Here is a 23,372-nt window from a genome sequence, read left to right as displayed (position 1 = left end):
ACAAAACACGGGATCTTTTCTAAGACCTCCTCACGTGGCTGCGGCTTCGGCACAGTGTCGGTTCAAAGTACCAAAATAAGTTAAACGATATAAATACGACACGTGAAAATACATAAATTAAAAAACCTGCCACGAATGGAATGGAACCGACGACGTGGGTTTGAACACAGTTTGTCTCCCGAGCTGCTTCGAGTCCAGGTAGCCTCGCTCTCTTGGTTTTCATCTCTCTGCCTGATCCCGGGTCAGGCGGGGGGGTGGCGGGGGGTGGGGGGGGGGGGTGTTATCATGTGCTTTGAAGCCGTTCCTTTGAGGGGCCCCGCGAGGCTGCCAATCCAGCCCGTCTCTGAAGCCCTGTCTCTGGGGGGGGGATTTAAAACCAGCTCACTCTGCTGGTGCTGCTGCTGCTGCTGCTGTGGGCATCTCAGGCCTCCAGGGCCGTGGAGAGGAATTCAAGTGCCAACAGTCGTGGTCGTTTAAGCGCTTTGTCGTCCTCACACATGTTCGTGAAGCTCCTCTGACCTGTTTCTGTCTGTTTGTCTCTTTTTGATCGTTTGCAGTTTGTCTTAGATTCTTAAAAAAAGGCAAAAGGTTCCGGGGCTCTACCACAGCGGGGGGGGGTTCGTCTCCAGCACGCCGTACATCTCGGCCAGCTTTTTGAATCGGGGCCCCCAGTCGTTGAGATAGTCGTACTCGTGGTCGGTGGTCGAGGCCCCTGATTGGAGGGAGCTGAGCGACTCGGCCACCGAGCCCTCGCCCTCGTAGGCGTAGGTCTGCAGGGAGTCGTAGGGGGGGGCGCAGGGGTCCACGTCGGCGTCCAGGAGCTTGGCGAGGACGTATCCCTGGACGTTGCTGTCCCCGCTGCCGCCGCCCATCACGCAGACCTGAGGGACGTAGCGAGACAAGCTCTCGATCTCCGGCAGCATGTCCTGCCTCATCTTGCCCAGGTGGTTGTGCGCCTCACGTGGGTTCCACATGGCGCCGATGTCGAAGGCCTCCGTGTCCTCCTCGCCGCCGCCCTCGTCGTCGTAGCGCACGATGTTCTCGTGGACGTTCTCCTCCTGGTCGCAGAGGAAGGGCTTCTTACGATGGGTCCTCAGGGAGAGCATGAGGAGGATCATCACTGGGGGGAAGACAGAGTAAAAACACAGTCAGGGTAATGTGGAGACGGGAGGAAGAAGAAGAACTGACTTTTTGATTCGACAAAACTTTTACATTTACAAAACAACAGACAAGAGGAAAGAAACTCTGTCTCCACTGACTCCTCCCTGCACGCCATCCCAGCAGCCAATCAGGACTCACCCAGCAGGACGAAGATGCAGGCCAGGATGGCGATGAGGGCTCCTCTGCTCAGGCTGGCTGGCAGACTGTAGGCCTCGGCGTTACACGACATGACGTTGCCGTCCTGGTCGCAGCTGCACACCCGGATGGTCAGAGTGCTGGTGCTGGTCTGGACCGGCTGCTCGCCGTCCGAGATGAAGATGGGCAAATAGAACAGGGTCTGGTCCTGCTGGGCCCAGCCGCCACGTCGGGTCAGGATCCAGGCCGTGTTGTCTGGAGAGAGACGGGTTCAGGGAAACGAGCTGATCAGAGTTCAGCTTCAACGACCTTCACTTCAGACTGAGCCTCAGATTTAACCTCAAACGAAGCAGCGGCTCAGTTTTAAAGAAGGAAGATAAAGATGTGATTCGTGCAGATAGTTTTTAAACTGTGGGAAAAATATAGATTTACATGTCTGCGATTCTATTCCCATATCAGGAGTCGAACCCAGGCAACCTGGGTGAAAACCAAGAATCCTAACCGCTAGACCATATGGGACACAGAAAGATTGATTGATCTACTAGATCAAAACTTTGAGAGATATTTTAAGACTTAAAGACCAGAGTTGGAACCCGGATCTGACCTGGAGGAACCTGAGGGACTCGAGTCTGTGACCTGCAGGAATCGACCTGTTTACCTTGGTTGTCCCTCAGGGTGAAGTTCGGGTTGTTCGCCGCCTCTGGAGCCAAACTGTAGTAGAAGCGATGTCCACTGAGCGGCTGGTCGGGGTCCAGGGCCGTCACCGTCTGGATCAGCTGCATCACACAACACACAAACACACACCAACACACAGTTAGAGGACGAGGTAACACAAAGCTGTGTGGAATCAGATCTCAGGAGGTTCCTGTGGTCCTACCTGCCCGGCCTTTGCGTTCTCACACACGTACGCCTCCAGGTAGTGAGTCAGCAGCGGAGGGTTGTCGTTCACGTCCAGGACCTTCACCGTCACCGACACACTGGAGATCTGCGTCGGGTTGTCTGCAGGTACACAACACAACACACACACTTACAGTAAGATACATGATGGACTCCATGTGTGTGTGTGTGTGTGTGTGTGTGTGTTAATCTCCCCCTCATTGACTCGGGGCCTGCAGCGCCTCACGACCTCTCACGCTCACATTACACTTCTATTATTCTCCATTAGCAGTGGGTCATTTGCATTCTTTAACCAGCTGTGTAACGACCAATGGAAAAGCAATTAGCGCCCAGTAACTACTTTCTCTGGTTTCATCTCACGATCGATCAATCAGTGGACTGACCCTGGGTCTGGAGGGCGAAGCTCAAGCGCCTGTGTGTGTGTGTGTGTGTGTGTGTGTGTGTGTGTGTGTGTGTGTGTGTGTGTGTGTGTGTGTGTGTGTGTTTTAATGGAGCTTTCACAAATACGTAGTTTTGACGTGTCCCAGGAGGAAAAGAACATATTAGAATAATAAAACTAATGAAGAAGAGATCCTCCTAACGACATATTCTCTCAAAATTACAGCTTTATTCAGAATATCGTGACTTTTGATTGTGTGCTTTATTATTTAACATGTTTGTTCACAAGAGAGAATCAATCAGCTTCTCTTTGCTCCAGTTAATTACATTACTCCACTTTGTTTTGTTCTCCTCTCTCTCTCTCTCTCTCTCTCTCTCTCTCTCTCTCTCTCTCTCTCTCTCCCTCTTCATCTCTCCATCACACCTTTCATTAGCCGCCATGCGGGAAAGTATTTAATTAGTCACTCATTCAATTAGCGTCTCCTTTTCGGTGCGTCGACCAGACACCGAGACGAGCGGCTTGACCGAGCAGGGGTGGGGGGGGGGGGGGGGGGGGGAGATGAAGGTGACCTTCAGGGCCCACCAGCTGGGTGCAGGTCTCCAGGGCTCAGCCACCTCCTCATCATCACACGTCTCTGCAGGAGTCGCTCCACAGAATCACTGCTTCTGCTTTAGTGATGGTAATTTCACCCATGTGCTCTGTCTGTCTGTGTAGAACCACAACTTGAGTTCTGTGTGCGAGTCCTAAAAGTCAAACTAACACTTGACTTTATGTACGTAACATAATGAATGAAGGATTTTCTGCTGCTCTCTGTTTATAGAACAGAAAAAGGCACCAGAGGACGTCATGGAGGGTAAATCCACAACACTACGTTTACACCTGACGTCCACAATACTCTGAGTTTTAGAGACGCACAAATGTACCAAATGTAATCAGTTCATCTTCGAGTCCAGATGAACCTTCTGTGCCACATTTGAAGAATTTCACTAAAGACGTTCTTTAAATATCGTGTTCACAAGGAAGAGACGATCAGAACAACGTGAAAACATGACACCTCCAGCCACTAGGTGTCGCCACAACGGAGATATTAAACCCATCAGCAGTGACTTGATAAGGCAGAGGTGTGTGTGTGTGTGTGTGTGTGTGTGTGTGTGTGTGTGTGTGTGTGACTCACTCATCTCCATTGCGAGCACTGTGATGTTGTGGAAGCCGACCTCCTCTCGGTCCAGCGAGCGCCCGGTCATCAGCGCCCCGGACGTGACGTCCATGTAGAAGAACTTGTCGGGGTCGGTGGACCTCTCGATGGAATACCTGGTGGCACAGAGAGCGTCTCATGAACATCAGCAGTGAGGAGGAAGCTTCTTTGTGTGTTTTCTGGAGCTGGTAATCCTATCTGAGGGCGACGCACGCGCACACACACGGAACAGCGTGTGCAGCATGTGTGTGTCTGTGAGATAAGGCGACAGGCTGGCAGCTTCTCAGGGCACAATGAGAAGAAGAGGAGGAGGAGGAGGAGGGGGAGGAGGAGGAGGAGGAGGAGGAGGCTCCAGATAAGGCTTCATCAGAGTATCTGGCCTCCTCTGCCAGTCTGACGCCAAGGAGACACAGACCTGCAGCGAGCCGCCTTGGCTCATCTCCTGCCACCGCGGGCCGACTTCCAAACACTCTACTGAGAGCGACACGCAACCACACACACACAGACACACACACACACACAAACACACACAGGAGAGCACATCCTCTTCCAGGCTGTGAAGCAGAAACCTGTTTGTGTAACCAGGAGGTTTCCTGTGTTCACACCTGTAGCTGCGTCACTCACCTGGAAGAGGAGAAGGTTTGAATGAATCTGAATAAATCAGGTCCAGGAGGAGAGAAGCTCGATGAGTCGTTTAATTCAGAGACGTATTCATGAGGTGTTTTGATTATGACTGTCCAATGCTGCAGCTCCTCTCTTCAGCCTCTGTCTGAAACCTTCACACTCCACCTCCCTGTGTGTGTTTGTGTGTTTCCAGGCAGCTCCGTGACTCACTGCCTTCAAATGACTGATGAGGAAACTATTAAACTGTTTATCTTCACGTCGGAGGATCAAGTGTTAAATAAAAGACTGGTGCTGTTTACACTCACTTCAGTGTGCATGTGTGTGTGTGTGTGTGTGTCAGTGTTCATGTCCGTAGGGTTGTTTGCAATGTGTGTGTCTGTGTGTGTGTGTGTGTGTTTTGGACTGTGTGCCGACAGGGACACAATCGTGACTGGCACATCCACAGCTGGCAAGGATCTCCCTGAAGGATCTCTATTAATATCACTCCTGCACCGCCGTGTGTGTGTTTGTGTTAGTGTGTGTGTGTGTGTGTGTGTGTGTGTGTGTGTGTGGCCTGAGACACATCTGTCAGTCATGCTGCAGCCGGTTAAAGGGAGAAGGATGTGAAATGGAAATGAGACAGACTGAAGGTCGCCTCCTGCTTTTTGTCGTTATCTGTCATCTGATGTTGTCGTGCTTTCTGACCTCGACTCGTCAGCCTGGGCAAACTCTCCAAACGCTCTTTTCTTTTTTTTTCTTTGTTTGTTGTTGTTGTTGTTGTTGTGAAGAAGCATCCAGAAGGATCTCAGTGAAACGTGATATTCAGAGCGGAGCTGAATCAGCTCCTCAGGGATCAGAGCGTTTTCTGTTAATTGTCACGAGAGGAGGTAAAAAGCATCGAAGCGTTCAGAGCTGTGGTTTCACAGCTGGAGGTCAGAAGCACCTCTAGATGGATCGAACATTAAAGACTCAACGTTAGATAACTAAACACAAACAGACATCCCTCAGACGTCCCTCTGTGAGCAAATGCATTTCTAGGTATTCAACACTAGGGGGCGGAGTACGTATAGGAGACAAAACAAAGCCGTGTAGGAACGAGGCGCCATTTATGTTAACTCCAACTTCCTTTAATTTCTAAAATCTTTATATTCTTCTGTTTCTCAGAATGCAGATGTCACGAGGGGTCACAAGGTCACTGAGGGTCATAAATAATCCTTTAACTTCTCACGTTTCTGATTTCATCTCCTGACTGTCAACACCTAGTGGAACAGACTCAACTTCATCTGATCCATCGTCAGCCGCAAATTATTTTAATGATCAGCTCAAATTTCCTCGGAGGTCAAAGACGAGGAGCTCGGGAAGAAGCCGGTCGAGGTGGTTTGAGTTCAGCTGCCTCTCAGGTGTATTCCATGTGTAGCTGGAGGAGGTGGCTGAGGAGGAGCCGCTCTGGGAAGGAGCTGGTTCTCAGTGGGAGGCACCACCTGCAGCTGATGTGCACCTCCTCCTGCTCCTGCTCCTCCTCCTCCTCCTCTGTGAGGCTCTGTATCACCTCCCTGAATCAACGCTTCCTGCCATTTGGCCTCTGAGCCGTCTGCCCATGTTGATAAAATCCGGAGCTCTTTCTGTTTCTGTTTGATTTACAGACGTTTTATCTTTATGAATCTTCTTTGTTTATTTTCCACAGTTTTGTTTAATTGACTCTTTAATTGGATTTCCCTGAAAACTTCGCTCAATCAAGGGAAAGATAAAGTTTCCATGTCCCTGGAATCTAAACTTCCTGCTCACTATCGACAGTTTGTCGTGCAGCCAATCGTGAGTTATGACAATATTTCAGACGTATCATTAAAAAGATGCTGAGTGAGAGTTTATCATCAAACACAAACTCGATCTCCGTGTCGTCTACGTCCGCTCCCTGAGTTCGAACCCTTAATGGCGGCTGTGAAACACCGACAGCTGGGACGGGCCCCGGCTCGAGCCACGAGGAACCCTCCTCTCCGGATTCCTCCTGATGATTAACGGCCTAATTAAAGTCTTTATGTCTAATTAGTTTCTGAGCGGCGCCGTGTGGACGTCGACCCGACAGCAGACGACAGCTGCTCGGCTCAGACACCAGAGATCCTCATGAACCAGGACGTCTCCAGACTCCCTGTGTTGACTAATCGATGGATGTTGAACCTGAGTAATGTTTGTTCCTTTTTCTTCATCAGCATCAGTCCAGAAGCTCAGTGATGCTTCTGTACTGCAGTCATGATGTGAGGCTGCCCCCTGCTGGTGGCAGCGTATCATCACATCAGCAAAGCCAGAGAGAAAAACCCAAACATCGGTTCTGCTTCAATATTCAAATCATTTAAATCTGCATCTACATCCTGGATTAGTCATTGACTATGTTTTTATTAGATAACGTAAGAAATTCAGCTAGTTTTTTTATATGTATTATAAATTATAGGTCATATCATATAAATAAATATTAACTATTTAAATGCAAACATGCACCTGTCACTTTTTGTAGTAATTTTTTTCCTGAAATATTTATATCATACTACATCTTCTGCTATTTACTACATCCTGTGATTTTACCTTACTTTACTTCCCTTAAAGTATTTTTGGGAGTATTGTACTTTCATATTCACTGTCTGCCACATGACTGCATACTATATGTGACTGTTTACTATGTTTTGAGTACTTAATATGTTATGTACTTATATGTTAACACCAAAGATTAGAAACAAACGTCTATGTACTGTACATGTGGAAGAATTGACTTTGATAAACAACACGTTTATATATATGTATATATATATATATTTTTTTTATATATATATATATATATATATATTTACATTTATCATATATTTATTTTTCCAAGATCCTCACTTACTTCTCCTGAAACTATTGATTTGGTGTTAAAATGACTTTTAACACATTTGTATGAATTCAACAAACTGCTTCAGATGCAATGTGCAGTGAGCCTTGTTGGACTGAATTATTAAACACATCTTTATTCCTTAAGAACACTTGCTCTTAGTACTTCTACACTTTTCACTTCATTTAGATCACTTTTGCTTGTAATGCAGTATTTTTATATCGTTGTATTAATAGTTTCTGCTGAAATAAACTTTATGAAACTACTTCCACCGCTGCAGCGCGTGCATTGGGGACTTCTGTTAAGTTCTGTTAGATATTACTGAATGAATCATGTTATATAATAAACATTTTATAGGGATGTTGTCGAGCAGCTGTTATTTCTACATTGATCAGCTGAACTATAATCAGCAGCTTAATTGAAATGCTTTATTTTGAAGGAGTTGAAGATCATCTCCTGATGTCCTTAATGACTTATTCAGATGTTTCACATGAAGACCTGGTTGTCTCCTCGTGGTCCTCACCTCACTGTGTTGTTGGCAGCATCAGGATCTCTGGCAGACATCGTCCTCACCAGCGTCCCAACGTCAGCGTCCTCTGGAAGCTCCACGAAGTACGAGGGCAGGTCGAACTGCGGCGGCTCGTCCACGTCCTCCACGCTCACGTGCACGATGGTGACGTCCTTGAAGGACGCGCGGTGCATGAAGGCCGGGTCCAGGTTGGTGTTGGCGCCCTCCACCTTCAGGGTGTAGCTGGGTTTGCTCTCAAAGTCCAGGGGCTGGAGGGAGAAGACACACGAGGACATGAAACACACCACACTGCTCTGATGGGTCATGAACTTCACACAGAATAGAACTGAGATATTATAAAACATAAATCAGATCCCCTACCTGTGATGTGACTAGAGGTTTGAGCCATTTACCTTTTTCACGGTGATGATGCCGAACAGGTTGGTGGGGTCGGTGCTGATGTCGAACGTGTCCCTTCCGTCTCCATCGATGATGCTGTACCTCATCTCAGCGTTGAGCCCGGTGTCCCTGTCCTTGGCCCAGATGCGTCCCACCACTGAGCCCACAGGGGACGCCTCGGGGACGCTCATCTGGTACAACCCTGAGGAGACAAACCACCACAGTGACCAGCCTGCTGCACTACTGGTTTCCCTCATGTGTCCTCCAGAGGGAGCCAAAGATCTTCCATCACCGTCACTGGTGAGGCTGCCTGAGAGGAATGGCTCTGTAAACCAGTGGGTTATATACACTCTCCTGGGCTGGCTTGGATTTCATCTACTGTTTAACCTCAAAGACGAGGTGACAGCTGCCCAGTTTGAGAAGCTCCCTGCAGTCCACAGTGGGAACCTGACAGGGGGGGGGGGGGGGGGGGGGGGAATCCCTGAAGCTCCTCATAACCCATCAAAGTTCCTACAGAGTGATGGCCTTAATTGGGGGGGAACTGGTGAAGGGACTGGAAGGGGGCCAGTGGCTTTGTCTTTGTCTCCCAGTGACGCCACCCGTCGACCCGGCCGAGGTGACCACGGACAGATCGACAACCCCTGACCCCGGCAGGACGGTAATGAGACGGGGCAGGAGAGGGGGGTAATGAAAGTGACAGCGTGAGGGCGCCTGGTGGTCGAGAGGAGGAGGAGGAGGAGGAGGAGGAGGAGGAGGAGGAGGAGGCCAGGGGGTAATGATGGAGGACTGGTGGGCAGAGGGGCTAACGATGCTCCAGAGGAATGAGGTGAGTAGATGTGGAGATGTGTTCAGGGTCTGATTCCCTCTCAGTTAAACTCTGGTTTAACTTAACGTGTGAAACAGCTGCTGCAGCAACATGTGATCACACACGTGTTAAAATGCACCACAAACCAACACATAGAGCATCAAGCATCAACACTAACACAAATCATCTTTTTATTCTCACAATATAAAACAAAGCAGAATAAAAGATCTGGTTTCATGCACAATGTGGGATTAGATGTAAACTCATGAGTTTAGGAGTATACTTATAAAACTTTACAGAATTGTGATTTATAAAGCAGCTGCATTACATCCAGAACTTCACCTGTAAAATATAAAAACTGAATAATATATGATATAAGCTCTGACAGTTGCTATGGTACTCAAGGTCCAAATCTATATGCGTTTCCACTAAAATCCCAATAACCCATGAAATGAGGAGGCAATTCAATATTCCTCATCATGCGTCACCATTAATTATTATTATTATTCTCAGACAAGGACGTTTTTAATGTGAGTGATGGATTTTTTCCGTCTCGACTTGAGTGCAGAGTGAGATTTAAGTGATATGATCCATTTCAGAAATGATGTAATTTGTGTTATTATGTATTCCTGCTGTTTTTCTGCTCCTTTCTTTTTGAGGGAACTTTCCAGAACATTATATTTATCATCAGAGAGGATGAGAAGAAGCTGAAGTGGTTTCAAGTAGAGGCACGAAAAATATATATTTAATGAAGGAGGAAAACAAAGTGAGCTCCACTGATGCTTACTCTGGTCGAACATGGGCGGGTTGTCGTTGACGTCGCTCAGCGTGATGTTGACCGTGGTGGTGCCGGCCAGCCCCCCCAGCTGGCCGCCCATGTCCTTGGCCTGGATGACCACGTGGTACTGCTCTCTGGTCTCCCGGTCCATGTCTGCCAGGGACACGCGGACCACACCTGAGGACAAAAACACACCGGGAGTCAGAGGCAAGGAGACACACGGGAGGTGAAGTAAAGGTCGACGGCAGAGAACTGGTGACACAGATTAGGGTCATGTGTCCGGGCGATGTTTCCCTGGAATGTCGACGCTCTGCATGAGCCGAGGAGCTGCTCAAGGGTTTTTACTCAACCTTCCTTTCTACTCTGGTTATGATTTAGATTCTTATTAAGAGCTTGGAAGCTGCTCAAGTGAATAAAGCATTTCCTGTCTGTAAGATATTGATTATGTTCAATATTTGGTATATTTTGGTTCTTTATCCTCACAAACACACACACACACACACACACACACACACACACACACACACACACACACACACACACACACACACACACACACACACACACACACACAGACGTATGCTCATTCCTGTTGGTCAAAGGCAAGAAAGGGAATCAAACCACTGACTGCTCAGCCCCAAAAAGACCAATTTCCCTCCAGGGGATTTCTGCAGTGACTCCTAAGTAAGTCCCCCCCCCCCCCCCCCCCCCCCCCCCCCCCCCTTGTGTGCACGATGAAGATTTAGGATCGGGGGGGAATCGCTGTGACAGCAGCAGGCAGGATAAAAGGAGGGATCAATACTTGTGGCCGTGCATCCTCGCATCCAAAACAAGTAAATCCAAACTTCCACTGAAAGTAAGTGAAAGGAGTAAATACGTGAGTTTCCAGGTTTGGACGTCCGGACATACTGGTTTGATTCAGTTTACTGGGACTGCACCAGTAGAGCATCATCAACCAAGACGTCTGTACAAGCTGCAGAACCCGACCGAGGTCCAGTTAGGATTCATGTGAGAAAACACATTCACGTAACCAGCCTGCAGACCTGGAGCTCGAGGGTTTCACACCAACACGAGCTGGATGTTGTGCGTCTGAGTCCCGGCCTCTGATTGACGGCTGTAGAGCTGCTGGTGTGTCGGTGATGGATGAACCTCCAGCAGCAGCAGCCTGACTGGCAGCTGACGGGCCGGAGCCGGCAACAGATTCCACTGCTGACAACCAAGCAGCAGAGGCGGCTGTGGGAAACAACGGCCGGTGACCGTCTGCGTTTAGCAAACTAATGGGTTTCTTGGATGTGGAGGCTCAAGTTGACAAAGCTGTGACCACGTCCTGCAGTGTGGCAGCTGGATTATTAAAGCCAGAGGACTTTTAGCTGAGTATTCACGGGACTTTATGGCCCAAAGTCGGCACGGTCATTATTGTGCAGCGGTTGTTGGACCAGGCAGCGGGTTGGTTTCCATTCAGCCACGAAAACATTTAATAACGAGGTGACAAGGCCGGAAACAGCTCATCGTGAAGAGGCTGAAGAGTTGTGCACGGGGACGGACACACAAACTGATGCCACACACATGGAAGCACAAGGAAATATATTTACGGCCGTCCACATGGACAATAAATGTTATTTGACCTTTTTGGGAATCTTTATGCTAAGCTAATGTAAATTTTAAGCGAAAATATCAAACATCAAATCCAATTTAATGAGAATGTCACACAAATAAAATGAGATGTTCTCACTGTGACAGATTCAACATCTCGGAACAAACTATCGACAGATTTTCATGAACGATAAAGTGAGTCAATGCTGCCTGAGAATAAGGAAATATATTAAAACCACATCAGCATCGTTTGCTAAGTGATTTATAGTAAACACACTGAAAGTCTCTCAAAGCTCGATCACTTCAGCACGAGGGGTTGCTGGTTTGAATCCGGTTCTGAGCTGCAGGAGTTTGAGATTCTGGAAGTTGCACCAGAACGAGGGCAGTGATTCATTCGAGTGTTTCATTCGTCTCATGGCAACGACAGCAGCCGGGCTGAGACTCCCACGTTCAGCGGAGACACAAAGGGAGAGGACAGGGCTGGAATCAGTCCCCCGGTGCAGTTAGAGGTAATTTGTCGACTCTATCACGAAGCTCATGGAATAGTTGAAGTGTCTGAAGATTGAAATCCACCGGACTCAGAGGATAAAGAGGCTGGTTACCCGTCTTGGCGTCCACGGAGAAGTAGGGCTGCCCCTCCACGATGCTGTACACCACCCGGGCGCTGTTCCCGTACGTGGGGTCGTCTGCGTCTGAGGCCGTCAGCTGGATCACAGACGTTCCTGGGGACAGACAGAGGGACAGGTTAGGTGGGGGGGGGGAAGGGAAGGACAAACTGGGTTCAGAGGAGAAAGGAAGCTTCGCCAATATTAACATATTAATGAAAGAAATAACTTTGAGTTTTTCCATCTGTGGCTGGAGCAGTTCCAGGAATTAACTCTGCTCATTGACTTCAAAGTGAACACAGAGGTGTTTGTGGAAGCTGGTGGAGGAGGCAGATGGAGACGAGCCTGTGAGAGGCTGTGATTACCCTGCAGGGCTATTATGCACTTTGCTATTGTTTGTCATGGTCGGAGCAGCAGACACAAACAACACAAACAACACACACAAGCACAACGGTTAGTTCCTCCATCTGTCTACCTATTTGGGACATCTCCGGCACGGTGGCCATGTAGGGTCCGTCCAGGAACTTGGGCTCGTTATCGTTGATGTCCTGGATCTTCACGATGAACTCGGACTCGGGCTCCAGGGGCCGGTCGGTGAGGCGGCTCCGGGCCTGGGCGCGCAGGGCGTACTGGGCCTTCACCTCGCGGTCCAGCCTCTGGATGGCGTGGATGTCCCCTGTGCCGTCGTCGATGGTGAAGGTGGAGCCGGCGCCCTCGCCCGTCAGGATGTACTTAATGGAGCCGTCGCCTTTGTCCATGTCCGAGTGAAGCTGTGGAGACAACAGAGGAAGGGTAGAGATTTACTGGAGGGTTTCGGAAGCAGCACGGGACGAGAAGAACGTTCCCATATGGTCCAGATTGTGGCTAAACGTCAAAAACCTGGAAGAGGATCAGTCCAAGAAACCATGACAGCGTTTCCAAAACACGGAGAAAACCACATCGATAAAATGAGCAAGTTGAAGCTGAAAGGAATCCGAGGGACATGTGGTGCGGTCGGGACAGTGGCTGGTTCTGAGGATGATTAATCGGGTCACGATCCCACCAATTTGAAAATAGAGACGCAAGAGAAAGACTTTATCGTCCCGGTACAAGAGAAGGAAGCGAGACGAAATGAGACAAAACTGGTTCAACAGCCGACAAAAGACACAAACAACAAATACAAGACTAAGAACTGCTTTAGATGAGAAGAGTAGTTGACTATTTATTATTGCACAGAAAGGATATTGCTCATAAAACTGATTGATATCAGAACAAGCAGCAGCAGCTCAGTGATCCTAAACACACGAGACAATCAAAGGAATCTTTGGATCTAGTTCTCATTCGTCCATCTCAACCACATGGTCTCACAGATGTAAGACTCAGATTCACTAGAGAATATCAATATCATAACTTCTGTCTGAAGATTTGCTTTATTCTTTTTCACATCTTTATATATTCAATATCGTTAAATCAGTAAAGTAATGAACTGAAACTGAATTTATTTTAGTTGCACTCCCTCAGTGTGACACCTCCATAGACGTGAGCTCCTTTCACATCCGGCGTTCTGCAGAACTTCTCAACACTTTCTATTTAGAAAAACATTTCTATTCACAACCTCATAGATAAATCATATTCACATCAAATGCATATCGATGACAACACTGATTGTCAGGCTCAGAGGTGCAGAGGGTTGTGAACACACCTTTAATTCTGCTCTATAAGTAGGAGTCTAATCACAGCCCCCGGCCTGTTTGTTGCCGTCGGCCCTGCGGTGCAATCAAAAGTCTTTTGTGGTAAATGCCAGAATCTTGTTGTGCAATCACGCCTCACTCTGCAGTCAGAGGGTCTCGGCCTATGAGTGCTCACACTGCCGTCGCACTGGCAAAGCAGAATTAAATGCCCCCATTGATGTCTGCCTCGTATAATCAACAGGCGACCCCCCCCCCCCCCCCCCCCCCCCACCACCACCACCACCACACACCACACACACCCAGCAGTCCTTCCTGTTGACTCTTCTGGGGTCACTTCATGAAATCACCACGCCCGAGGTTGTCAAGCTGCCAAAAGTTTGCAGCCGCGGCGCTCGTTGTTATTCTGCTGATAGTTCGGCAGCAATCTTCACAATACCTGTGATTCCCCCCCCCCCCCCCGGTGGCGGCAGACAATGCAGCTTTCCCTATCTCTCCCCCCCCCCCCCCCGGACAACGTGCCCACCTGCACCTTCTCCCGGCAAAGCCCCGCGTAGCCCGGCTCGGCCCAGAATAGATTTTTTAATCAACACCCCATTGTGGGGCTCAGCCCGGCGACTCGTGGTGATATATCTCAGGCCGGTGCCTTTCCTCCGCCTCCTCCGCCTCCTCCTGCTCTGATCCCTCCTTTCCACCACGGCCGGTGAAAGGAGGGAGTTTGACACCCAGGCTATCAATTACCTGCTCCATCTCAGCCCCGGCCTAAAGCCCAAGCTCTCCGACATCCTATCGCCTCTGAATACTAAGTTACTGAACACAGGAGAGGCGAGGTGGGTTGATGATAGAAGCCCTGAGGGGGGAGGGAGGGGGGGGGGGGGCTGCGTTACATCTTTCTCCTGCTCTGTCATACTCCACAATGCCTTCCTGCCGTGAGTGGCTCTCTGGGTAGTAGCCCAGCCTGTCACTTCCACTTATTTCACTCAGCTTAGGAAAGATTAGGGTGCATGACATGAAAAGAATCAGTGAAGAAATGCTGAACGGCAGAAGGAGAAGGGGTCGGTGGCGACCGGGAGGAATCTCTCACTGCACACAGGAGCAGATGCAGAACTTCTTGGCGGCTTCTCTCTCAGGACTTGTTACTCCTCCACCCGGTCGGAGCACGTGACTCCTTCAAAACCCAACATTTGCCCTGGTATTCCCGAGCGGGGGTGGTGAATTATTCCAGAACACTAATTAGGCAGGTTTGCATCATTCCCAGAGGGATGTTTCAGAGGATGAGTGGTTTGTACTGCGCTGTTTTAGAAAAGAGAAAAGCTGATGAGGAGTGCTGGCAAATTCAATCAAAGCTCTGGAATCTGGATTTATCGGTGTTAAGATCAGGGGAGCGTTTTTTATCTCAGGAATTTGGAAAGATGAAGAATTTAATAGCTCTAACCATGGGGTCTGAGTTCATCCTCTTATTCATCTGATTTATTAAGTTCCACTCGGAGCCAGGTAACAGGGAACAGGTAAAGTACACACATGGATTTGTGTGTTTCAACGAGGATTCATCTAAATGGGTTCATTGGTATTTTAGTCTAAATCCTAAGGGACAAAATTAGCATTAAAATTAAAATTGCAAAGCTCAGTGTTAATATTATATCAGACCTCAAATGTTAAATTCAAATAAACCAAAGAAATCTGAATTCAAATCATGGATCGACTAAACAGCTATTTATCTTTTTATTCACATACATAATTATTACAATCAGATGGATGGTAAATGCTGCTGCTCAGTTCATCTCAGTAAAGTTGATCAAAATGTTAATTTACATATCATTTGATTCAGGAGCTGTTTATTTGTTCTAAATAGAATCAGCTCATTATATCTGCTCAGGTTAGTTGTTAATAAGCAGTTAGCTTGACAACCACAGCTACTCCTACTTAATTGTTTTTCTTTATTTCGAGCGTCCTCACGTTGTTTATGAAACTAAATGTCTGAATCTATTGTTATGACAAATTAAAAGCAGGCGATGCTTGTTTATCTGCTGACGGGAGCATTTCACATTCTGAGAGGATCATGAAAAGCTCGTCCAAGGAAAAAAAAGCTCTTAATGGCAATTTTCATTTGGGTTTTGCAAGATTGTTGTCTCTCTGCCGCTGATGACTGGCCTTACAGCTATTGATCAAACGTTCAATTCACTTTAGCGAGCGATCGATCAACGTGCTCCCTTCTTTTCAGAGCATGTCCGGCGTGCTGCAGACGTGTGGAGAAGCTTCTGTGGAGCGGAGCCGACTGAGCGCGCCCTCGGTTCGACTCAATTAACTCAATCACGGCTGTCTGGCTGCGGCTCGAAGGGACAGAGGTACAGAAGTGTGTCCCGGGATTGAATTGGGTTTCTCTTTCTCCTCTGTTTGCCTCTGCCTGCCCGGGATCTTCTCCTTCTGCATTCAGAGGAAGTCTCAGACATCAGGTGTGATGCAGGAAACTCTGCATTTCTTCATGTGTGTGCACGTGTGCTTATTCGGCACTGACCTTTCCGATGTAGAGCGGTTCCAGTCCGGTGTACTCCTCCAGGACGAAGAACTGGTTCCACACCCAGCCTCGTTTGACCCTCTGGAGCCGGGCGGAGCTGCCTGCGTGGTCCTTTCCCAGAAGGCCGAGGGGCAGAAGGGTCAAGACGCAGAGGGCCACAGGGAGCAAAGTCCTGGCAAGTGCCGGAAGAGGCAATCGATCTCCCATTGTGAAGCTCAGAGTCAGACCTGAAAAGACTTTCTCCTCTTTCTCCGAGAGGGCACTCGTTTCCTCGTTCCCTTATTTCTGGTCGCTGTCCTGGAAAAGAGAAGAAAAAGACGAGTCTTAGATTCACGTCCTTTTGGACAGAGACAGAGACGTAGTCTGTCTTACACAGTCGGAGGGTTGACCCACATTTGCTGTCTTTTCTTCTGCGTTACTGAGTTTTTGTTGAGTCGTAATGAGGTTTGTGTGTCTGTGTGTGTCTGTGTGTGTCTGTGTGTCTATGTGTGTCTGTGTGTGTCTGTGTGTGTGGCCTCTCGCAGCTGAATGATGCTGACGAAGAGGAGAGGACATATTGTGAGAGACGAAGCCGATAGGTACAGAAAACTTTCACCATCTTTCATCAGAATTTTCAGTTTCCACATTTAAAGCAAATGGTGGAAAATCCAGACTTTTAAAAGAAAATTGAACATTGTGAAAAAGTTCTTACTCTTGGTTCATGTTGAAAAGTTGGCATGTTTTAAAAAGAGATTCTGGCAAGTGATGTCAAAACTTTGCAGATGGCTCTATATCTAAACCAATGAACAACTTCTTCTACACATATTCAGCTTTAGGGTTTTTTAACCTGCTCAAAGTCACTTTGCTAAGTTAAGCTTCTACAACACCAAAACCAAATGAGCACCTGTATTTCCCCAGATGTTCACTGCTTCTTCTCACAACCTCTTGAACATATTCATATAACGGGAGTCGATGAAAACTTCAATCCTCGTTCCTTTTTGCTCGAACCCCAGAAACTTGGTAAAAACTTTTAATGGAAAGCTAACGTCACTTTGTCTGGAGCCTGGAGGTGAACTCATCCTCAGCTGCTTCACTTTGCTCCGACTCAACTCAACCAGGTATTTCTGACATCCTGGAGGAGAAAGAAAATCGTTTCCCTTCCTTCTCCCTCATCCTGTCATGAGGAGAGGTGAGCTCCTTCACACCTCCTGTAAAAGGCCCGGGGGTGCGATGTTCTGAGATTGTTGTGTTTCTGTTCACACACCAGCCGCAGCTTTACTCACTCCATGTTCCACACGTTCCCCTCAGCGCTGCACACTGCTCATTACAAGTGAAGTTTTTCCTCCACAGCTCAGGTGCTGAAGGCCCCGTCGGTCCCGGCTATCGCCTGGATGCAGAATCGAAAAGCCTCTAAATAAAGTAATCTATCTAAATACCAGCTCCCTCTGCTTCGCTCTTTTTGATACAGACATCACGGGAATCCATAAGATCATCGAGGTCAACTCACAGAGACTCAAGCAGGAGATTCTTTTTAAGGTTACACATCGACTCGGGTTGATCGATTCCTCTTCACATGCAGCTCATGGCCCCGACGCTGCCTCTTTCCATCTGCATCTTGTTTTTATGTATCAGGAGGACGGACGCATTAACAAGGCAGATTTATGGTCAAAAGGCAGCGAGTAAAGCCGGGAGCGACAGGGAGGGCGGGGGGGTTGGGGGGGTTTGGGGGGGGAGTGAAGCACAGAGGCTGTCAGCAGCAGGAGATGGAAAGTTTGAGCCCGAAGAGGAAAACAAAACAGCGGAAGAAAAGAGCGACTGTTTGACTCGTGGTCGGACTCCATTATGTTTTGTGAGAGAGATCATTGTGCTAGTGCAGACTCTCTGGAAAACCAAACTCAGTTAATCATTGTTGAAGAGGCACAAAAGGCCGGGGAAGGTGGGGGGGCGTGGCTGCATTGTCAGCAGGAGGCCGGGCCGAGTGTGTGTCTGTGTGTGTGTGTGTGTGTGTCTGTGCACTTGTGTGTGTTGTGTTCCCGCAGAGGCAAACCCTGCGAGGGCCGCTTGGCAGGACGGCTGACACTTGACCCCGGCTGCTCCCGTCTTTTCAGTCTATTCACGCCGCCTGCTCGCCATTATGAAGTGAAATTAGCTCCCTGTCCTTTCACTCACAACCCCCCCCCCCCCCCCCCCCCGCCCTCCCCTCTCAGCTCCGCCCCTCGAAAGGTCACAGCTTGCACCCGAGCATTTTGTTCCATTTTGTCGAGCCTAATGAGGCGACATGCCACGTAAATTGTGCTGGTAAAACATTTCACACATCTTCCTCCTGCTTATCTTAAGGCATCTCACTTGTTTAAAGGAAGACCAGCTGGTGCAGGCGAGATGGGGGGGGGGGGGGGGGGAGGATGAAGGGATGAGGAGTGAGGCGGAGGGTGGACGAGCAATCATATGAAAAAGCTTTGCCCCGACTTAAGGCGAGGAAGCATTCTCCCACCGGGCTGAGACATTCTTGTATTCACCGAGAAAATGACTCAATTTGAAATCTGTATTTTTTGAAAAAAGAGATATTGGAACAAATGTTTTTTTTCTTTTGTTTGTCTCCGAAAAGCAAAAAACCTAAAAGGAAATGTGTTTACCGAGCGTGAGGCGGAAATTGAGTGATGGGGAAAGAGACGGTGATTGTCGGGGGGGCGAGAGCAGCTGCTACGGCAAAATGATCTTCCATATTGTTATATCATGTTACTGGGAGTCCACCTGCTGCTTCATTGAACTGGGATCTGACAACAGACTTTATCAAACGGCTTCTGCATGAGAGAGACGGATGATTCCTTCCAACGGGAAAACAACCGGCTGCAGGACGGCTGAGCGGCCGAGCGGCTGAGCCACTGGGCCGAGTCCGAGTCCATCATCAACTACACCTGTTCAAACCCATGTCACACACCCAGAGTCAATAACAGGAACTCGGCACATTCGGTTATAAGACTTTTTCAAATTAAATGTATGAAAACGTTTAGTTTACTTTGCATAGAACTGAAAAAATTATAAATTTGAGAAGTTTGCCTGTATTTGTTTTGTCCAACCAAGTGATTATTGCCCAATCTTGAGCTGAAACAACCGATCAAAAACTTGTTCAAGTTATTTTTCGAGCAAACACACTGAACACAACCTCATTTAAACTTATTAAATATCCAGGTTGGCTGCCGATGTGTTTATAGTTTAAATCTGTTGAAGTCACCTCGGCCTGTAAAACATTTCCGTATGTTTTAAAGGCCTCGTGATTAAGGGGCTGATTGTTTAATCAGGAAAATAATCATTAGTTCCACTTCATCTCAGAAACCTCACCCAGACCCAACTCCCATTCTCTGCGTGGGGTCACCGGGGGCCAACCTGGTGTGTGGTGCATTAGTGTGGGTCGGCCCTGGTTAGTTGCTGTGTGGAGCATTAAGAAGTGTTGATTTCACACTGTGCTCCGCTCACCTCAGCTCTAAAGAGAGGCCTCCCAGACTGTGGAAAAGGTCCTTTTAGAAACTGGGTGGACCCGTGAAGAAGTGAACCACCCACCCCGGCAGTGCAAAACGTCACGGCCAATTTGTTAACCACAATTGATTTTGCACGGTGGAAGGCGGCGGCGAGGCAGAGGCTGTGTATTTCTCGGGGCCCGGGCGATGGGGCCGTAATAGATGCACTTTTTCTTAAGATGCAGAAGCCGCCGCATGAGAAAACAGATTTCAATAAGTCCAGCACAATAAACTGAGCGGGGGGGCTCTTTCAAAAATGTAGACGGGTTTTTCCTAAATACAGAAAGTAGTTTCACTGTGTGAATGCTGAGGGTGACGGGCTGCCTCCCTCAACCCAGCATGGATTTAAAAACGTCTGAATGCTAATGTTTGTTTACTTATTTACACTTAATTAAATTCTGACTCTGCTGCCACGCTAACTTTTAATAAACAAGCCGACCCAGCAGAATGGCTGCCGGTGTGTGTTCTCTGTGTGTGTGTGTGTGTGTGTGTGGGCTGAATGAAATGACCAGGGCTGCCTTCTCAAAGCAGAGGGTCTATATACTATCAGCGCCTGCAGCAAGGACCCAGTTCCCTCAGCCGGCTCCTGGGGAGCGATGGCAGCCTTCAAAGTCCGGGCCCGGCAGAGGGAGGTGTAGATTCTGGCTGAACTCTCTCAAGATCACACAGTTGTTTGTGTTTGTGGGTTTGAATACGAGTTCTCTTTGGATGCACAGTGTGTGTGTCGGGCTGCTACCCTCTACTCGTCCTCGTTCCTCTAACCCTGGACAGAGGCGCTGGCATGGGGCAGGGCTTTGAACCTGCCTTGGCCGTGCTCTCTAATTGTGGGAAGCCCCCCCGGCCTCGCTCGGTGCAGCTGTGCCGGGACGAGCGACTCCCTCCCTGTGGCTCGTTAAGCCACTGGAAGGTGCTTTTAATTACCCCCCCCCCCCCCCTCTCCCTCCCTCCACTCCTTAGCTTCTGAAGTTTCTGCTATTTCTGCCAGTTCTCATTTCATCCCTCTTTCTCCACCTGCGCTACATCTGTGTTACTGTGTCATTTGAACGTAATCTCAGTTTCCCCTCAGTCCCTTTCTCTTCTCTTCTCCTCTCCGCCCCCCCCCTCCCCAGTGCACATTTAGTTCATTCACTGCTTGGTGGAGCCATAAAAGGAGCCTTGTCATTTATGGAGAAATTAAATCACACAAACTGGCATTCATCCCAGGCACTGGTGCATGGAAATGATGTCACCGTGCATGAACGTCACCCGGAGAAATGTGCAATCAGTGTGACTCTGTCTGTTGCAAGTTGAATCGGTGGCGTCTCGAGGACAGATCCTTTCAAAGTGATATTTAACTCATGATCTCTTTTGAAATGTATGAGTTTTGTTATGTGGAGAAACTTCCGCCACGTGTCTGCAGCTGGAGAAACACTCCTCTGCATCGACCACTTCCTGTGTCGGGGTGAGGTTAACGTATAGGATCCTAAAAACCTTTCTGCACCAACAAGGACACACATGCATATCGAGAGTCTTACAGGTGATAGATTCATATTCTTCTCTATCAAAGCCATTAATCTGTCTTCAACCGGAGGAACCTTGAGAGGAGGAGGTGTGAATGCCAAGCAGAAGTCCGTAGAAGGCAGGGAGGCATTCCTCTCCTGCAGCACGACTTGTTTGAAGTAACGACAGTGAAGACGTGCAGGGAGTTGGAGCCACGCTCTGAACTTCTGCTCGTGTTCATAAAAGTTTTTTGAATGTGCCACCAAATCCCCCCCCCCCCCTCCTGTCTGAGGCAAGGATCTCTGAATAGGCACCGCGACCCAGTTTCTGACAGCCAGAAAAACAATATATATATTATATTGTTTAATAATGAACACACACACAGAAGAAGAAGAAGGTCTCTCAGGTGCAGGAGGATACAAAACTCCCACATCAGGTTTTTAATCTCTGAACTCTTCAGTTTACAGCTGACGAATCCCAGATCCTCCTTAAATCAGCTGCACCTCACCACTCGGTTCTCAAAACGTGACTGCAGAAAGTCAATGATTATTATTTTTTCCACCTTACCTTATTCCTTTTCAACTCTGCTCCTCTCTCGGTCCTTCTCCTGTGAAAGAGTCTCTTCTCTTCTTCTTATCTCTTTGTTCTTCTGTTCCCTGCACGCTTGCTAAATCTCCCTTGTAAAAGTTGTGAGAGCTCCTGGCTGCAGTGCATCGGCTTCCCTAAAGTCACCTTGAGTCCACTGTCTCTCTCTGTCTCTCTCTCTCTCTGTCCTCTGTCCTCTTTGTAAAGTTTCTCTTCTCTCCATCTATCCCAGTATAAATATATACATCTCCTCTATATACACATGTCTCCTCTGGCTGCCTCTGTTCAGTCACAGCTGAGTTCTGCTTCTCGTAACTCGTCTGCACACTCTCATCCCTCGTGTTGCTCTTCTGGGGACCCAATCAGACTAAAGCACCAATTGTCCCTCTCTTAACAATCAGTGGGACAGCCCCCCCACCAGCTCCAGTGTAATCCAGCAATCTACAACCTCCAGCATGGGAAGGAGCAGTGGAGGGAGAAGAGGAGGAGGAGGAGGAGGAGGAGAAGGAGGAGGGAGGAAGAGTCACGGGGGAGTAGATTGACAGCAGGATGGGGTGAAATTGTAGTGGGGGCTGGGGGCAGTGAAATCAGGAATGGAAGGGAATGGTGGAATGAGAAGTCGGAGACATGAGGTGGTGGAGATAGGGAGCACGGGAGGAAAAATGCTCCTGCACGCACCACAAAGGCAACTCATTTCATGTCGGGGTATTTGCAATTGAAAAAGGTGACCAGCGAGGTGGGGGGGGAACTCGGGAGCGTGTGCAGAGATTGCCGGGGGGGGGGGGGGGGGGGGGGCAGGGTCCTTGGATCGCTGGACCAGTGAAGAGGATGAGGGGGAGAAGAAGAAAATCCACCTTCCCTCTCATGCCGGAGAAGTTGCCCTAATGCATTTTAATGAGCCGGTGTTGTACAGCGCTGGATCTGTGTGGAGGGATTTACAGGCCACAGCAGATGAAGCTTTAAAGTGTATTATATTCCACCGCTTGCCCAGTCAGAGTCAAACCAATTAGTTTTTCCAAATTGGCAAAAAAGATTCAGAAAAATTAGGTGCCAGCCAATACACACAAAAAGAGCAGCGAGAGATTAGTCATGGTCACGGAGATCTGATCCCTGTTTAGCACGGAGCGGGAGAAGAGCAGTGTTTCATTTAAGAGAATCATGGAATTAATGCAGCAAAAAGAGGTTTTCAGGGTTGAGTCCTCAGGAGTCGAGGGACTGGGAGAATGAAAATCATATTGGAGATGTTCTCAACCATGTTTAAACAGAGATGAGAATATATTACACGGACACAAGGGGTGTTCCAGCCTGCCGCTCGGATACTTATTTAGTATTTCTTCTTACATCGTCTGGGCAGTTTCCATATTGCATTTAGAGTTGAGATGAAATGATGGAGCTGCAGATATGAGCTTGCAAAGTTTTGAAATTCTCCACTATTCATAGCCCAATGGGGCAAATTTGCTCTTTCTCTCCCCACTCGACAGGCCTTTGACTCTCCTTAATCTTCCTGACAGAGTAATCTGGGGAGTTGAACGGCTCTAAAAATACAGATGAAGGCCGGTGTCACCCACGGAGCCAGATGGTCCAAAGGTTGTACTTCTCTATCGGCTCAATATGTTTTTTCTCTCTGCCTCTCTGTCCCTTTCACTACGTCTTCTTTCTCATTTGGCAGGTCATTCTTCTTCACCACTGCCCCCCCCCCCACCCCCCTCCC

The 23,372-nt window shown here is 48.4% G+C and overlaps 1 protein-coding gene across 2 annotated transcripts; it reads right to left on the bottom strand.

Annotated features, from left to right (window-relative positions):
- Positions 1-412: 412 nt before the first annotated feature.
- LOC128425701 (cadherin-20) lies at positions 413-22,009 on the bottom strand. Of its 2 annotated transcripts, XM_053412437.1 has the most exons (12): positions 21,644-22,009; positions 16,104-16,400; positions 12,397-12,691; positions 11,919-12,038; positions 9,733-9,900; positions 8,155-8,342; positions 7,757-8,010; positions 3,747-3,883; positions 2,174-2,295; positions 1,955-2,072; positions 1,300-1,551; positions 413-1,120 (listed from the first exon to the last, which is right to left on the bottom strand). In XM_053412437.1, exons 2-12 carry the CDS (start codon positions 16,308-16,310, stop codon positions 600-602), a joined length of 2,382 nt encoding a protein of 793 aa, XP_053268412.1. In that variant the 5' UTR covers positions 16,311-16,400; positions 21,644-22,009; the 3' UTR covers positions 413-599. The 2 variants fall into 2 exon arrangements, with proteins under 2 accessions (XP_053268412.1, XP_053268413.1); XM_053412438.1 differs by lacking the exons at positions 11,919-12,038; positions 16,104-16,400; positions 21,644-22,009.
- Positions 22,010-23,372: the final 1,363 nt, after the last annotated feature.

The sequence above is a fragment of the Pleuronectes platessa genome, chromosome 20 (genome assembly GCF_947347685.1).
Source record: "Pleuronectes platessa chromosome 20, fPlePla1.1, whole genome shotgun sequence".
NCBI lineage: Eukaryota > Metazoa > Chordata > Actinopteri > Pleuronectiformes > Pleuronectidae > Pleuronectes > Pleuronectes platessa.
Note: the sequence above shows the minus strand (reverse complement) of the source record. Positions and strands in the feature narration are given on the sequence as shown.

Excerpts from the sequence above, each read along its gene's own strand:
- LOC128425701 (XM_053412437.1), bottom strand. The coding sequence starts at position 16,310 with ATGGGAGATCGATTGCCTCTTCCGGCACTTGCCAGGACTTTGCTCCCT. Across the intron at positions 12,039-12,396 it reads GCCGGAGATGTCCCAAATAG|GAACGTCTGTGATCCAGCTG; the intron begins GTAGACAGATGG and ends GTCTGTCCCCAG. Across the intron at positions 1,121-1,299 it reads CTGCATCTTCGTCCTGCTGG|TGATGATCCTCCTCATGCTC; the intron begins GTGAGTCCTGAT and ends TCTTCCCCCCAG.